Raw genomic sequence first — 18,737 nt, forward strand, 5'->3', positions numbered from 1 at the left:
TGCGAGGGGCGGGGTAGGAGCCGTCAGTTCTGGAACACGTGATGCTCATCGCCCATGCGCACTTTTGTCCGGCCGAGTGTCAAATGCTGCCGTTTTAGGAGGGTGTGGCTCTGCGGAAATGTCAGTACACGTTATGGCAGTCTTGATAGCGGAGTTGTGAGGGGTAGCGGGAGGTAAACACAAGGAGGCTCGGTTGCTGGGACTGTTAGCATATTCATCACACTTACTGACTTTGCTTTGTCCTTGCTGTATTGTCTGTAATTCCTTTGATGCATCGCAGAGCTGGAGTTGCGTTTCGTGGAGCCGGAGGGAGAGCTCAAAGTTTTCATTGCATAAGTGAGTAATGTGTTCTAGCTCGACAAGGCACTTGTGCATGGTTTCTTGTAATGTCGTCGACAGAGACGAGGATGTATGGATGAGATGAGCCCGGACCAATGTGTCACAGGGGGGCTTGCTCAACGGAGCACAGGGAAAGTGAGTCTTGGACAGATGATGAAACACGGTGTTTTGCACTAGGTAAGTTTGTGGTGCTGCAAGAAGTCAATGCCTAGTATAGATTCGTCAATTTTGCACACTAAAGAAGTCCGCTCAAGTTTGCAGTTTGCGGAGAGTGGGATGATGTGGGAAGTTGAACTCGAGCATTGTAGTTTAGTTGACTTCACTGCTTGCAGTGAAGTATGATGAGGGCGGATGTTCAACGACGCTAAGGATGTAGGCAGTAGTGAAACATAAGCGCCTGTGTCCACTAGGAAAATGTATCCCAACAAAATGTCTTTAATGTAAATTCGTCCGCAATTATCCAGTCGTTCCTGGACAGAATGGAGCACTGGGGTGTGCCTGTCATGTTGTGCACAGGAGGCAGCACCCGGACCTACCTGCAACTGGTGTTTGGGAAGTAGCAGGGTGGTCTGCAGTTCCATGCTACCTCACCAAACCTTGTGTGGAAGTATCAGTATGGGTAGTGCGGTTGCACTTCCTGTGGAATGTTCGTTGCCACTGACTGTAGCCGAGGTCTGGAAGCCACAGCAGGTTTGGTTTCAGGAGGGGGCATCAGCGTGGGTGGAGTAAGTATGATGAATCTGATAACAGTCCCAGCAACCGAGCCTCCCTGTGTTTACCTCCCGCTACCACTCACAACTGCTTCCCGGAGCGAGCAGAACGGTTGGCACAGTATGGCCCCAGCCTTGTGCAGCCACAGGACAATGAGCCTGAACCTGAGATTTGTCAGGTAGGCAGTGGCTGGCGAAATAGAGCAGGGATGCATCGTGTAGCTTGTCAGCAATTGCCATTCTTTGCTCGACATGTTCGGGAGACCTTCGAGCCAGACCAAAGCAGAAGTTAGGAGATAGTTTATCTGACCAGATGGCGAGGAGAGCTGTGTCAGACAGTATACTGGCACTGACCAGAGGATGTAGCCATCTCCAGAGCTGCGAAGGTTTGTCATTGCCTAGTTGCTTGACATGGAGCACTTGCCGCATTGCTGCCTCAGTTGAGCATGGAATCGAACGCAGAACTGTCTTTTTGGCTAGATTGTACTGGGTAGATGAGTCCGGGGCGTCGACCAGGTCAGCAATCAAATCCTCCTGGTCGTACAGGTCGGTGATGAGGCACAGAAACATGGTTGACTCGTCGAGCTTGTAATGGTCGAACACTTTGTCCACAATTTTGAATCAGGTTGTAGCTCTGTCGGGATTAAACGGCAGTAGCATCAGTAAGCGTTGTAGAATGTTCGGAAGAACAGGTTGAGTTCGTCGTGGTACTGCCTGCATCAAGCTGCTGTTGCTGTAGTATTCCAGGAGAGTGTGCCTCCAGGGGATGTGGCAATGGCGGGTGTTAGCGTGTTGGCATGAAGGTGACATGTTGCGGTTGAGTGCGATCCGTTGTGACGCGGTTGAGACACTGTAATATGTCGATTGCGGTTGATGAGGCTCAACACGTTCTGGGTGTATTCAGATTGATGCCTTGCGAAAGACAGACGAGGATGAGGCACCGAGATGTGCCAAGAACGGTAGTGGAAACTTGACTGGAGTTGGTGCAGAGGCTCCTGGTGAGAAAAAGTTCCAAGTTTGAGAACGCGTGTTAGTCCATGGAAAGCTCGACATATAACCAGAGCCGGGACCACCTGTGTTGCAGGGAGGCTGTGGAGGTGCAGGCTGTCCACAAGCACAGTGTGGGAAATGATGTCGAACATGAGACTGGCTGTGTGAATGTTCACTGTTCATAAGGTGAATGTGATGGCACAAAACACTGAGGCATAGCAGTGGGACGGAGGAGAGGGTCAGGCACAGATAACAAGTAATTGTTCCTGTTGCGGGATGAGCAATTGAAGTAGGAAGGCATGTGCTGACGCTGAAGCAAGGCAGGCGCAGTCGTGGTCGGAGGTTGACCTGTGGACAAAGCAATTCTGGCCACGTGGCAGGTATGCACGTGGTACTGCATGGATTTTGACGTGGCAAATTGTTGTGCTGGTGGTAGTACGTTGTCTGGCGAAGCATTTGCAGAAATCTGTATAGGTCCTGCACTGCATGGAGATCCATAAGAGGTAACTGCACAGTTGGTGAGGCAGTGCACATGTGGCAGCAACAAAGGCGTTGGATAGCCGGAGTCATGCGTACTCCTAACCTCAGGTATTGTTGCAGGCTCGAAAACGTCCAGTGAATTCAACGGAATCATTGAGTGAGAGAAATTGTGCTGCAGTCCTGGCTGGTGTATACCACCTGCAACAGGATGCATGTCGACCACAAAATCCGGCATTAGACACTGGGCCGAAGTCATTGTTTGAATGCTGTGTCGATGTAATACACGCGAAAATAACAAATGTGGAGGTCGTGGATGCAGTAAAATGGCAAAACAGGAAGACGTTACAAATCGGGGTCACCAGTGAGGAGATTGTTTGTGTTGGTTACACCAAACAACACCCATATAGCAGTAGTTCACTTATTCACCTAAACACATGCAAGGCTCACAAAGAAATGAACATGGCGGAACAGCCAAAAGATAATGCTCAGAGTCCAAAGACGACGCTCAGAGTCTGAAGGCAAATGCATATTGATGCTGGTGTCTACCTCATCGGTGCCACACACTGTAAGTGTAGATAGCCTCCTCAATATCAGAACCCTTTAGAAGTCCAAACTGTGACTTTGACAGTATGTTATTTGAGATAAGATGGTTATAAAGCTGACTGTACATTACTTTTTCTAAAAGTTTTGAGAATGGTGGCGACAGTGAAATTGGATGGAAATTCAATGCTTTTTATTTATCTCCCTTCTTAAACAGTGGCTTAACTTCAGCATATTTCAACCATTCAGGAAATATTCCACTGATAAACGACTGGTTACACAGATAGCTTAATGTGTTATTTAGCTCACAATCACATTCTTTAATTAACTTTGTTGATATTTCATCATTTCCACTAGATGTTTTTGATTTTAAAGATTTTATGATGGACATTATTTCTGCTGGGGTAGTGAGGGTCAAACTCATTCTATGGAAGTTACTTGAAATGTCTGGTCTGAGGCATTCCATAGCAGCATCTACCAAACCTGACAACCCCATCTTTTCAGTAACAGTTATAAAATGTTTGTTAAAAAGTTCTGCAACACTAAACACATCTGTCACCAATGTATCATTTACTGTTAATGCTATTTGTTCCTCTTCATGTCTGGTTCTAACGGTTTCCTCCTTCACTATATCCCACATTGTTTTTATTTTGTTATCTGATATGTCTATCTTTTCCTTGTAATATATTTCCTTTGATGTCTGTATTACAGTCTTTAATATTTTGTCATATTTCTTGTAATCTGCTATTGCATCAACATCGGAACTGTTTCGGATTGACAGATACAGTCTTCTTTTTAGAATGAGTTTTTCACTCTGCAGCAGAGAGTGTGCTGATATGAAACTTCCTGGCAGATTAAAACTGTGTGCCTGACCGAGACTCAAAGTCGGGACCTTTGCCTTTCACAGGCAAGTGCCCTACCATCTGAGCTATCGAAGCATGACTCACACCCGGTACTCACAGCTTTACTTCTGCCAGTATCTCGTCTCCTACCTTCCAAACTTTACAGAAGCTCTCCTGCGAACCTTGCAGACAAGATACTGGCAGAAGTAAAGCTGTGAGTACCAGGCGTGAGTCGTGCTTTGGTAGCTCAGATGGTAGAGCACTTGCCTGCGGAAGGCAAAGGTCCCAAGTTCGAGTCTCAGTCAGGCACACAGTTTTAATCTGCCAGGAAGCTTCAGTCTTTTTTTTTTTTTTTTTTTTTTTTTTATTATTATTACAAGATACCCCTATTCCTTGAGTAATTTATGGCTTCTTTGTAGACTTTGCTCTAACATTGGTAAATTTTGGGGGAAAACAGTGTTCGAATAAGGTAAGCACTTTATCAGCAAAAGTGTTATATTTTTCATTCATGCCATGAGCACTGTAAACATCAGTCCAGTGAATGTCTCTGAGGAATGTCCTAAAATAATCAATTTTTGGCTTATTGATTACCCTCTTGAGCTCAGATTTAACAGATTTTATATCCCGTTCATTATTAACATTTAACAGAAGGAACTGCATGTCATGGTCTGAGAGGCCATTGACTATTGGTTTTGTAATATAATTTTGTTCGTTGGACTTTTCTATAAAAATAATATCAGTGGCTTTTTGTGAGCAATTGGCTACCCTAGTGGGGAACTTTGTAGTGGAAATTAAGTTGAATGATAGTGTTATTAACTCAAATAAGTTCTTATTGGGAGAGTCTTTAAGGAAATCTACACTGAAATCACCAGCTACCACTATTTCTTTGTGTTTGGTTGTTAAATGGGCCAGTGCAGCTTCAAGGTGGTTTACGAACAGATTAAAGTTACCTGCAGGTGCTCGATGTACACTTAATATTATGAAGGTTTTCCTGTGAAATTCTACTTCTGTTGCACATGCTTCCATATGCTGTTCTAGGCAAAATTTATGAATGTCTATGTTCTTAAATTTATGACAGTTCCTGATGAATGTGGCAACTCCTCCTTTCTCTATTTCTGATCTACAAAAGTGATATGCTAACCTAAACCCTGTAACACTTAAAAGTTCTGTACCAGTGATCACATGATGTTCAGAGAGGCAGATTATGTCAGCTAGGTTTGAAGACTCTAATTCATCTATGCAGACAGTTAATTCATTAATTTTATTTCGCAGTCCTCAAATACTTTGATGCAATAAAGACAACTGACATTTCACATTGACTGAGTTAAAATTGGGTAGAGTTAAAATATCTGCTGACTGTTGAAAATTCTTAACCAATGGCTGTTTATGCTGATGTAATAATCTGGTATTTTACCACTCATAACACTTTATCACTAATGAGATGCCATAAAACTGATTAAAAGTGAAAAGCTGAGACGACAGTAATGGATTTATTTTTAAAGTATTTATTTGAAGTGTATACTCACTTTTTCAGTACAACTTCTGGAGCACCCTTAACAAAGAGACGGTATCCTCCTGTTTTACGAGGAACCACAGTCATCATGTATTTACGCTCTGTGTTAAAATGATAAGTCTTTGTAATTGAATCACATGGGTATGCATATCGTATGGCATCATAGCTTCTCCCAAGATCTTGCACAAATTGTAGTAATGCACACTCTGTATGATCACCATCATACAGAATTGGAGATCCATATCTTATGGGCAGCTGAGCAAAACATTAAAAAAAATTAGAGTAAAAATTAACACAGAACTTATATTATTTTGAGAATGTTTAGATTTTACACAGTAGCATTAGAACAACATGAAATGAGATTGATGGACTTTTGGAGGAGACTAATACTGTGAATTTTATGATTAACTCAGCTATTCCTGAAATAAAAAGAAGAAGTAACTGTCAAAAACTGAGAGAATGTGTCTCTTTAACATGTGCATAGAACACAATTAGTGGGGAGAATTTGTGGTGAGAATGATAGATTAAGGTGACCACTGTGAGAGTATAGAATTTTTGTGTAATTACTGTTGGGACTTTTCTCAGATTTTTCATTAAAAATCCTGTCCAACTTAGTGCACCCTTTGACTGCTCATAAAAATTTCATTTTAGCAACCTGAACATGCTAGTGTGTGTGTGTGTGTGTGTGTGTGTGTGTGTGTGTGTGTGTGTGAGTGTCTGTGTGTGTGTGTGTGTGTGTGTGTGTGTGTGTGTGTGTGTGTGTGGTGGTAGCTGCCTTTACGTTATAGTAAATGCAGAAGGGAGCTTTCAGTACTGCATGGACTGCTTATAGGGACTAGAGCTCCACAGGCACATTGCCTATTCAGATGGCCTGAACACAGCTGTGATGTGCGAGAGAGGGTGAATACATTTCATGAACATTGGCAGAAGTTGCTGAAGACGATCAGTGCTGTCTTGCTAGGTAATGCAGCCCTATGAGTGCATCTTGATAGCCACAGGCAAGTCATATGCTTATCTACCACCATGCAGATGCTAAACTATTGCACTCATTTGCATAAGGGCTGCAAATCTGCAGTGCACACATAAGTGATACACTACGATTGCCACTACACCTTACTTTTTCTACCTATTTCTGATCAGTGCTATTAACTATAATGGCTCTTATTTGTTCATTTGCTTGGTTCAGTCATGAGATGAATGAACTACAGCAGAATGTCAGTGCAGGACAATCAAATATAAAGCCAATGGAAGAATTAGTTCCATCTTTTAAGTGGTCATCCTATGTCCCTCTTTCCTGTCGGTTTTATTCTAGAAGCAAGTTTAGAATCCTCATTTCCTTCAATTGTCCCACATTTTACTTTCAGAATCATTTGGATTCTTTCATTTACTGCAAAAACAAGCAGTTCCTGTCTTATTTTCATTGGGAATCCAGTGCAATTTCTTGCATCTTTTAACTGCTAACGGCTAGAATCTTTTCTCTTCCTAACCCAGATTTCACTGTCATATAATAGAACAAGTATAGCCATCAGCTGACGAAAGTTCAATTTTGTGATCCTTCATGTATTTTTTTAGTGTTCTGCTTACAGTGACCCAACCATTCTGACATCTCTGTAATTTAACATCTATATTCTTATCTTGTTAAAAATGATATAGCTCTGTAGTTAAATGAAGTCTTGAACTTCTTCCAAAATATCACCTTCAAGTGTAATTCTGTTTTGTACAGAATCTTTCTCATTTCCAAACAACATTAAGTTACAACTCTTGCAAGCATTTGCACACATATCATTTCATTGGGACTGCACTGAGAGATAAGAGGAGTGACGTGAAGGGAGCAGCAGTGCTGCTCACAATAGCAGCTGTATAAAAGGTGTGGAACTGCAATTGTGGCATGTCATTCACACGAAATTGTTTATACACCTGCTCACAAGTATGGCTCATGGCTTGCACCCAGAGAAACTTCAGGTGCAACACATTCAGTCTAATGGGGCAGTGCCTACTGGACTGACTGCTATTCCACATCAGACAGCTGAATGTAGCATGTTGCACTGGGCATGCTTCATGTCTGCACTATATTATTATGATCTGCAAAACTTCCTCCTTTTTTTGCAATTTTATGTACACAGGAGAGCAAGAAGTGATCTAGAGTTCAATATTCATTTTGTTGGACTTGTGGAGTGTATATATACAACAGCAGCACTGAACAGACCAACAGTAATGTGATCATAAGGAATGAGAATGACTGCATTTAAAATCTCAGAGACAGATGCTGTAACTGAAATTAATTTAAGTAATTTGTGGAGTAGAATGAAGATACAAAACTAAACAGAACTATGCAATGTTGTTTGCTATAAACCAACACCCACAATTTAGGCACTAGCATACTGAAAGAATATTCCATATGTATCATACTTCTACTTAATCCTTAATAAATTATGCATCTGTCATCAGTTAACTGTCAATGAGGATCTAGACGCAATATGCATTTTGTAGGACAAAAACTATGCACACAGAAAAATAACAGGGAAATTTTTCAGGTCTTCTTGGGACCACTGTGTATGATGTGGATGTGAGTGTAGTAGCTCACCTCTAACAGCACTTTACTCAAATAACTTTACAAGTGTGGAGGATATGACACACCAGCTGTCCAAATAGGTGAGATATTTAACTTAAAAACACAACATGTTTTGCAAACATATGATTTCATTATGATTACAGAAAGGGATAACAATTTTAAAAACTTGATAATAGCGTCATGTCTTTCTAAAATATGTTTTCTTTTTAATTTAAATAAAGCACACATCTGAATAACTAGTGCATCACATTTTCCAAACTGACATCGTATATGTACTGCAGCTTCAAAGTAGATTTCCTTTAAGCCCCCCTCCCCCCCTTTCACGGTTGTATATCCCTAACAACAATACATCAATAAAAGAATGTAGCCAACAACAGATTTTAGACATCTGTTGATTAATGTTAATTACAATGACAAAAGCTAAGAAATCTTTATAATCTAAAGAAGACATGCTGCCATGTTGCTATGTTGCTAACCATCCTTATTTCTACTAATGTTGAGTCACATGCATGATATGCCAGTGCCACATACATGACATGTCATGTGTCACATCGCTTTCTTGTCATGCCATGTACGACATTCATGTGGCAGGGCTAACTGCCACTTGCTTCACACTTGGTTGTATTGTATGGTATTTATTGGTCCTGTTGTCTACAAAAGTATCTTTTGCATAAGATACTGGACAAGTCAAGTAATAAGTACACTTCTGACAGCTGTTTTTAGGCATACTTATTTAAGATTTCATTAATGTCCTTTAGACATCAAGAATTTATATAATACACTTCATAAATTTAAATGTTTTTCAATGGAGTAGAAGCAGTGATGTTGTATATATGACTTCAGAGATTTTTCAAAGATTTTGACCTCAGTAAATGCTTTTACATTTTCAGGAAGTTTGTTATATAGTTTAACTCCAATGTGGAAAGTGCCTTTTTAGCAGGCAGAGGGATGTTTTGATTTGTGTTACATGTAAATTTTTGTTTTTTCTGGTAAAGTGATCATGTATATAACAGTCTTTTTTGCAGTCTATGGTCTTTCCCTATTACATTTATTTTAATGGATGTAAAAGTTCCCATATCATACACTCATATACTTATAGTAACGGAGGAATACCAGGATCTTAAACTAAGGTTTTCAACCAAACAAGATTGTAATGGTCCTTTCTTTGTAGTCTGAAACTGCTATTAGCTGTTTTAAAAGTTTCCCCAGGACGTTACTCCATATTTAAAATAGGAATGGGAGTAGACGTGATATGCATTCATTAATGTTGTCTCACTACAGCATGTTTTTAGTGAGCAAAGAAGTTAGCATGTCTTACTCACTTCTGTATTAAGGTATTCAATATGGTTATTACATTTTACATTCCCCTGCAGCCAAAGTCCCAAGAAATTGGTTTCAGTACTGTTACCAACTAGTTCATCATTGATAGATACCAATTCACAGCAATTTTAAATCATATCTGTCAGACGGATACCAGAAAGTAGAAATAGTTCACGAAGTAACCTCTTACTTTTCAGAATATAAGAAAGTTAGTAATGGAGTGCCACAAGGTTCTGTGCTGGGACCCCTCTTGGCCTTGGTTTTCATAAATGACCTACTAAACTGTGTAACACTAGCTAATACTGTATTGTATGCAGACAATACAAGTCTTTTTATTTAAGCTCAAAATGAGACTGACTTGTAACACAAAGTAGAAATAACAAAAGAAGAAGCAGGAAAATGGTTTAAAGATAATTGTTTATTTGCAAATAAGAAAAAAACAGTATGGATGAATTTCAGTCATGTACCAAATAAAGTAAAGCCCAATATAGTTTTGAAACTTGGTGAACAGAAGATTTTACAAACTTCAAACACAAAATTTTTAGGTATCTGGTTAGACGAGCATCTAAAGTGGGATAAACATATTGAAATGCTCAATAAGAAGCTAAGTAAATGCTGCAATATACTCAGAATGTTAAATACTGCTGCAGTGAAAAAACAGTAATATGTGCTTCTTATGCTCTTATGCAAGTCTGTTGTGGTATGCTGTCTTATTTAGGGGTAATTCAAGTCTGTCAAACCAGTCATTCATTATTCAAAAATGAGCATTAAGAATAATTTCCTGCAGGGAAATTTTCAAAGAATTTCAAATAATGTCGCTTCCCTCTTTATATATCAACGAAAGTATCTGCTTCTGCAAATCTCACCCCCAATTTTCTTCTTTAAATAGTGAATGCCATGACTACCCAACAAGACACAGGAATGATTTCCACAGAGAAACACATAAAACAGCCAAATATCACAAAAGTGCAATATATCATCCCAAAATCCTTTTTAGTGCTCTTCCCTTAAGCATAAAAAAGATAGAAAAGTTTTACATTTTTAAAAATGAGCTTAAAAAATGTTATTGAGGGAATGTTTTTGCAGTGATACAAAGTACATGGATTTTCAGAACATAGTGACATAGTGGTCAATGATAATGATAATTCATATTTGAACAAATGTATGAAAACAGTCTGCCCATACACACTATAATTAATAAATTATTGTTTGTTCTGTTATTCTCTACTAGAGTTGTCAATGATAATGATAAGTCATACCTGAAAAACAAATGTATGAAATAGTATGCACTATAAATAATTAATTATTGTTTGTTTTGTTATTATCTACTATACACTGCATGAGATATATATTTATATATTTTTTACCACTGTAGGCCTATTAATGAATGAATGGGATAAACACATTCTTGTTTGGAGTATTGCAGAATTTTAAAATTGTTTTGTAACAGTGTTTCCTTATTGTTGTAATTGTTCATTGCTGACTCCTTTTAGTAGGATTGTGGTTGTCATACACAAATATGATTGTTGTATGTGCATCCACATTTAAGGTGAAATCATTTACATACAGCAGGAACATAAGAGGTCCCATTACTGATAATTGAGGTAATCCTTTTTTTTTTTTTTTTAGTCTGATAAGTGTTCAGATACAGTTCTTAGGTGGATATTTGTTTGCTTGAAGCACATAGTCTACTTATAACTGCTCAGGAAGGAAGTGATCCAGTTGTTGGGCAGACCTAGTGAATCACATTTTTCAAGCTTTGATAGGAGAACCTTATGGTCCACCAGGCTTAATATGGAATTGTACTTATGAATAGCAGTTGTCATCGACTTATTATTTCTAAATCCATGTTGTTCATTACATAGGCTATTGATACAATTTGCATTCATCAACAATTTAGGAAAAGATAGATTGCTGCTTACCATAAAGAAGACATGTCAAGTTGCAGTTAGGTACAATTTAAAGAAACTTACATATGAAGGGTCCACAGTAAAAAGGGGGTAAGACAGTTCTTAATTTCGCATTGTAAACCAACGTTTCGTCCCCATCTGCGGAGGACATCTTCAAGGGGGTTCGTGGCTTCTGTTAACTTCCGAAACACACTCTGTCTCACTACTGACTGCAGCAAATTTTTGTTTTCGCGTGCTCCCGCGCATAGGCGTGACGTCACATGTTTTGAATACGCGAGCGCAATTGGCCGTTGTCGGTTGCCGCCGTCCGCTGTTGCTATCATCCCATGGCGGAAGACTGGTACACATCTTCTTCATCACCGGCATCCAGATGTCATTCAATTTCACGCCCTTCTCCTTCCTATTAAAATTCCTGGGGTGTTTCATAATCTCTATAGCCTCTCTGTAAAGCCTTTCATGATATCCGCTTGTGGCTGCCAGTACTTGAGTTCTATCAAAATAAATGTGGTGGTCTCCTGACTGCAAAGTGTGTTCTGCAACAGCTGATCTATCAATCTCTCCCCTTCTACAATTGCCCTTGTGCTCTTCTAGTCGTTTTTTGACCGTTCTTTTTGTGGTACCCACATATACCTCCCCACAACTACACGGGATCCTGTAAATTCCTGCTTTTTTCCAGCGGTTTACGAGCATCCTTAGCCAATCTCAGGTGTTCTTGTATCTTCCGGGTAGGTTTGTAAATCACCGCCATATTCCGTTTTTTTTCAATATTTTCCCTATGCGGTCCATGACGTCCTTAATAAAAGGCAGGAAAACTTTCGATTTTGCAAGCGCTTGTGCATTGCTATGATTTTCACGTGGCGGTCTTAACGCTCTTTTTATCTCAGCAGCCGAGTAACCATTCCTGAGTAATGCATCAGTGAGGTGTTCCAGTTCCGTATCCAGTAGCCCAGGTTCACAGATGTTCCTCGCTCTATCCGCCAACGTTTTTATTATGCCTCGCTTTTGTTGTGGGTGGTGGTTCGAATCCCGGTGTAGATAACGATCCGTGTGCGTGGGTTTCCGGTAAACTGTATGGCCTAAGCTACCATCCTGTTTCTTGTAAACTAGCACATCCAGAAAATTTAGTCTCCCTTCTGCCTCCTTCTCCATGGTAAACGTTGGTTTACAATGCGAAATCCATCAGACCACGGCATAATAGCCCGGAAAAGAATTTTATTAATCATGACAGTTCCGGCCGTGAAAGTTTACATTTTACAAGACAGTTCTTAGTTTTTCAGGAAAGAAAATTTTAACACCAAACCTTCTGTACCAAATGCAATTTTAGCCAATTTTTTTTTTTTTTAATTTATGTTTATTCTAGCCTTACTTATAGTTGAAAGGTACCTCTACAAGGTTTTTGTGCAAACATACTGTAACAACCTAAAGAAAATATTATATCAAATAACTTCAGTTTTTGTACGGAAAAAGGAGGTAAGTCATTATAAAAGGTGGAATGTCAGTAAATCTTGCTAATTCATTAACTTTGTTAAACCTAGTACAATTGGAACTAACTACCAGTATTATTTAAGATGTCATTTAAATGCAACAAATGAATGTGCAAAAATTTATTAGTTAAGAAAAAATCATAAAAGTCATAATACAGATAATTAGTCATAATACAGCTAATTATAGACTAGAATTAATTTCTTATAAACACAACAAAACTTTGTAGGTCCAAACTATTTCTTTGTAATTATGTTCATTCATTGTTTATTCATTTCCACTCTTGGTCTGCTTCTTATCACTTGCACTTATTGGTTTTCGTAGGCCCAAACAATTTCTTTGTAATTATGTTCATTCAATGTTTATTCATTTCCACTCTGGGTCTGCTTCTTAGCACTTGCACTTATTGGGTTTGGAAAAACAGTGTCATCTTGTTATATTTTTATCCTTTTTCCAATTCTGGTAGCTGCAAAGAAAACTTCCTAGCTTCTTCTCCACAAAACGTCCTTAACTGTTGTAGGTCTGCATACATGTTGCAAAAGAAGCACCTTCCTGCAGGTCTTTTAAAAAGTAAATATGGGTGTAGTTGTTCACAAAATTTAAAATACAAACATTTTTAAGCAAATAATACAATAAAAATTACGATAAAAATAAAGATGAAAAGAAACCACCCTTATATGTATAATCAGGTAGGAATAACTCTCCTTCAGGCTGAGCTTGTTCTGTTGGAACCATAAGTGACTTGTTGATAACATGAAGATCCCAACAGCCATGGAATGTACTTCTGTGTTCCAAGAACTGGGGATGCTCTTTTGCAGCTACTAATTCTCTTGTTGGTCTAGAAGAAAATGGGGATTTCTTGAAATGTAACTGATTGAGGTGTGTACCAATCTCTTACAAACTCCCTGTCTACTTCAACAACATGGAAAGGTGAGGATATTGCTCTTGCACACTCTATTTCCTATATCCACTCTCTGGGCATTTCAACTCACTTTATGGTTGATACTGGCCATGTTATGATCACATTTGAGATATGAGTGGCCACGGATTGGAAAAGTCATTATTACATAGTCAAGTCTCTTGACATGCTGAACGATGTAATGCAGCAGGCATACAATAGTCCAGTTCTTGCTCTGCCCCCAATCCCCCACCGGCAAGTGTCTGAAAACACATCTAATTTTCTAACAGACGGATCAAGATCTGCCATCGTAAAATAAAACAAAAATGAAGAATCTCATTCGACCCTCTGTAGGCTACTGCTTCATGATACATGAAGAAATATGATTCATCGGTTCACAATAAATGAATATTAAACATGCACAACATTAACTGTCTCTTGTAGTACTTATTGTTAGTTGTGATGTTAGGGATAGGTAAGTTCTTCTGGAAATCCATAGTAATGCTTTCACATTCTTTTGGTGTCCTGCTGTTTGCTTTAGAACTCCTTTTACAAATATAAAATATATCAGATTTTAATAAGTGAAGTTTTTTTGCTGTCAACAGTTGATTGATTTCTTTTCTTGCACTTGCCCTTTCTGAGCTATTTGTTGAATACAGTTTCAAAGTATGTTCAACAGCTTGAATTTCAGCAGCATGCCTATCACAATAACTACAAGTGTCCATTCTAGGGTTCCCAAAACTGATGTTAAATTCTGTATTGAAAGCAAGTCTATATTTTTCAAACAACTCAGATTGAGCAGGGTATGATTTCTTAAATAGCTCATGCATCTTACTGATGTTTAGATCTGGTGAGAGATACACTTTCTTAGAGGTTGTAATGGCTTCATTCACTTTTAAATGAACTAATGTGTTGGTGAACTGTGTCAAGTGCCTCCGATGTCACACAATGCCTCCAATTAGAGTGTTGGCCTTAAACATCCTTAGGGCTTCACACCTTTCTTAAATAACATTGTATTACTTCTAATTTTTTTAGATATTCCATGGAAAGATGTAAAGGATTTAGAATAAACATTTACTTCAGTGACAGAATTCTCCCTCTTTACTCTTACACAATATGAATAACTGTTGTCAAGAAATTTAGCTTCATTTTCTGGTTGCCTAGGTCTCCCTTGTGATACACTATTTACATTAATTAGGCCTGCCAAGTAAGTATTCTGCTCATTCACAGTTATTTTGTTATAATTAGATGTAATCTACCCATGTTCTGTGTCAATGGTACTCTGAAAACTTTTCAATATGGAACGTTTTCAATTTGCCCCAATTCATTGCTGGATGATAAACATTTTTTTCTCATGTCATAAAGTAGACCTTTTCTCTTCCACAGTTCAGTTAAAACATAAAACAAACTAAACAATTCACACAACACACAGCACTAACTTAAACCTCTTCAACAGCACATACTCAGCACCTGATAATCATAGACAATGGAATGTAAACAACTGCTGCAATCAGTGCTGCCAACTGATTAACCCCCATTTTCCTAGTTTCAAATGACTTACCTCCTTTTCCCATGGACACTATATTTTTAAACCACTGTATCTTTAAGACTATTATACAACTATCATGTTGGATGCAAGCAGCAACCTGAAAAAGGTGACGAAGGGGAACAGATAGGAGTGCATGGGTGCTGTCTGGCGCACTGTGCTGGGACTAGAATGTCAACAGATGAAGCATGCACTGGCAAATGGAACGAAACAAAGAGCATGGGATATAAGGATGGGATGGAGATGCTGGACAGATGGTGTGGAAACTGTTGGATGGAGGGTGTAGGGACAGTACATTACTGTAGTTCGGGGTGAAGATAGTTACGGGAGTGGAGAATGTGTTGTAAAGATAACTCTCATCTGCACAGTTCTGAAAAGCTAGTGACAAATGGGAGGATCCAGATGCATCAGGTAGTGAAGCAGCCATTGAAGTCAAGCATGTTTTGTTCATCTGCAAGTTGTTCCACAGTCTGGTCTACTTTGCTCTTAGCCACAGTTTGGTGCTTGCCATGCATGTTGGTGGACAGCTGGCTCATACTTTACCCACATAAAAAGCTGTGCATGATTGCAGCATAGTTCGTAAATGACCTGCTGTCATGGGTTTCCTAATCACTGCTGGGGTAGGATAAACCTGTGACAAGACTGGAATAGGAAGGGCTGGGTGGGTGGACTGGGCAGGTCTTGCACCTATGTCTTCCTGACCCATATGATCCTTATGGCAAGGGGCTGGGACTGGGAGTGGTATAGGGATGGACTAGCATGTTGTGGAGATTGGGTGGACAACAGAACACTACTTTAGGATTGGTGGGCAGGGTATCAGGCAAGATGTCGCTCATTTCAGGTCATGATTAAATGTAATCACAGCCCTGGCAAAGGATATGTTCAGTTGTTCTTGCCCTATGTGGTACTGGGTGGCTAAGGGGAATCTACTTTGTGACTGCACTCCAGGTTGCCATGCAACCATGGGCACCTGTATGGCACCCTCCCATGACAACCTGTGTATTGGCCATCTAGAGGAGACCTTCCTTGCATCCCAAAATGCCAAACCCCTACTCTGCTTCACATTTATTGATGATATCATCATAATCTACACTCAGGGCCAAGACACCCTATCTATGTTCCCTCACAACCTCAACATCTTCTCTCCTATCCAATTCACTTGGTTCTCCTTAATCCAGCATGACACATTCCCAGACGTTGATCTCCTCCTTTCTGTTGGCTCTATTCACACCTCTGTTCACATTAAACTCACCAAACGCCAACAGTAGCTGCGTTTTGACACCAAAAGCTCCCTCCCATACAGCTTGGCCACTCAAGGGTGGTGTATTTGCAGTGACATGAACTCCCTTGCACAGTATGCTGAGGGTATCACCAAGGACTTCACATACTGGCACTATGCCACAGACCTAGTCCACAAACATACCTCTTGTCTCATTTCCCATCATACTCCCAATCCTCCCACACACCCCAAGAACCAGCCACAAATGAGTGCCACCATCATCATGCAGTACCAACCTGGACTGGAACTACTGAACCACATCCCTTTCCAAGGCTCTAATCACCCTTGGCCTTGCACTAAAATGAGGGATGTCCTACATGGCATCCTATGCACACCAATCCTAACATGGTGTTCCATTGCCCACCTACCTCCACAACAACCTAGTCCATCCCTATGCCACTCTAGCCCCAACCCCTTGCCACAAGGATTATATCTCTCTGAAGACACAGGTTCAAGGCCTGCCCTATCCACCCAAACAGCAATTCCTATTCTGGTACAGTCACAAACTTATCACACCCCAATCAGAGGTTAGAGAACCTGCAAAAGCAAGTCATTTACCAACTCTGCTGCAATCATTGCACAGATTTTGTATTGGTATCACTGGAATCAAGATGAATGGCCACTGCCAAACTGCAGCCAAGAGCAAAGTAGACCAAATTTTGGCACAATGTGCAGCTTGATTTCAACTGCTCCTTCACGACCCGTGTCATTTGGATCCTCCCCTCCACTACCAGCTTTTCTGACATGTTCATATGGGGTGAACCTTACAACACATTCTCTGCACCCTTAATTATACTGGCCTCAATGTATGTTAATGTGCTGTCCCCACAAACTCCACCCAACAGTTTCCATCCCCCTGTCCAGCATCTCCTTCCCATTGTCATTTCCCATGCTCTTTGTTTACTGTGCTCTGTCAGAGCACCCACACACCTTACCCCAGTCCTCTCCTTTCTGCTCCTTTTTTCCCCATCTCTCTGCCCCACAACCACCTGATGCTGTGTGCTTTCCTTTTGGCATTCTAATCCATGCACAGTCTGCCAGACAGTGTTCATCATCCCCCCCCCCCCCCCCCCCCCCGCCCCTTCCAGCCAGACACTACCATTCCTTCCCCTTCTTGCTCCCCTCCCCCTTCAATGCTTCCTCTAGGTTGCTGCTTGTGTCTTACATGATAGTTCTATTTCAACCAAGCATCCAGAGACTGCAGTTATGTGCTTTCTTGTGTGCATGAATGGTGTGTATTTCTCTTTTGCTGAACAAGGCTGTGACTGAAAGCTTTATGTAAGGGTCTGTAAACTGTACCTGTTTGAAACTTAATGTAGCTTGTTTACAGAAAGTAGCAAACTAAATTTTCCTTCACTGTTGATATTCCCAGCTGGAGTCTCTATTGTTCAGTTTCATAAGTTTGTCATACATAACTTTTTGTAATACTTTTCAAATGCAAGAGGAAATTGTGATGGGTGTGTAGTTATTTACATTATATTTCTTGCCTTTTTTAGATATTGGAATGACTTTAGATGTTTTCAGTACATCAAGGAAAGTGCCGGCCTGAAGTGAGCAGTTGTATAAGTGTGTAAGCACTGCAATTAGGTTGCATGCACACTTCTTAAAGATCATTGCAGGGACACCAGCAATCCCTGTAGCATCAGAATTTTTTAGTCCTTTTATTGCATTAGCAAGTTCATATTATGAGGCAGAACAGATGCACATTGACCCTCTGCAAGCACTTATTTCATATTCTTTGACTTGAATTCTCTTATGTAAGTTTGTCTCATATTATCAGTAACACCAATGAAAAAATTGTTAAATGTGGTGGTTACTTTTAAGGAGCTTGTAACTTTTTGTTCTTCTTGTTCTTGTTTTGAATGGGCCTACTTTGGACCATGCTTCTTCAACTGCTGGGCTTCAATCTTTGCCCAGTACTGTCACATCCTCTGCCGATATAACTTGTTCCTTTCTCTTGTCCAGGTGGCACCTTTCCTTTGGGGCTTTTTCTGAAATTCTTGGACTTCCTTCAGGGTATATCTCACAGACTGTCTGTACTGGAGATCAGTTATTCCCAGTTCTTTAATGACCTTTCCAGTTTCTGTCAGCCAAGTGGTGCAAACCTTCTCGTTTTGCTGGAAGTTGAACAGATGGTTGGTCAATCTGTTTGGAGGCAACCTTACAACACAGCTATACAAAGCTATCCTTATTTTTCTTGCACAGTCAGAGAGCCTCTCAATATGTCTGTAGAGCTCTGAGTTATGTCACTTTCTGAATTCCCCATCTTCTACTGGGCCTAGGATCTTCCTGAGGATTCTTGTCTCTCTGACTTCC

At 40.1% G+C, this 18,737-nt stretch overlaps 1 protein-coding gene across 1 annotated transcript in view; it reads right to left on the reverse strand.

Annotated features, from left to right (window-relative positions):
* Positions 1 to 6,677, reverse strand: part of LOC126267838 (plasma membrane calcium-transporting ATPase 4-like) — a 125,826-nt gene extending 119,149 nt beyond the window's left edge. The window contains exons 1-5 of the mRNA XM_049973143.1: positions 6,642 to 6,677; positions 6,229 to 6,295; positions 5,982 to 6,041; positions 5,766 to 5,833; positions 5,428 to 5,669 (exon numbers count right to left, since the gene is read on the reverse strand). Coding sequence (XP_049829100.1) covers positions 5,428 to 5,669; positions 5,766 to 5,833; positions 5,982 to 6,041; positions 6,229 to 6,295; positions 6,642 to 6,677 — 473 coding nt within the window. The remainder of the gene's footprint in view (positions 1 to 5,427; positions 5,670 to 5,765; positions 5,834 to 5,981; positions 6,042 to 6,228; positions 6,296 to 6,641) is intronic.
* Between the last annotated feature and the right edge of the window lie 12,060 nt (positions 6,678 to 18,737).

This window comes from Schistocerca gregaria, chromosome 4 (genome assembly GCF_023897955.1).
Source record: "Schistocerca gregaria isolate iqSchGreg1 chromosome 4, iqSchGreg1.2, whole genome shotgun sequence".
In the NCBI taxonomy this organism is placed as follows: domain Eukaryota; kingdom Metazoa; phylum Arthropoda; class Insecta; order Orthoptera; family Acrididae; genus Schistocerca; species Schistocerca gregaria.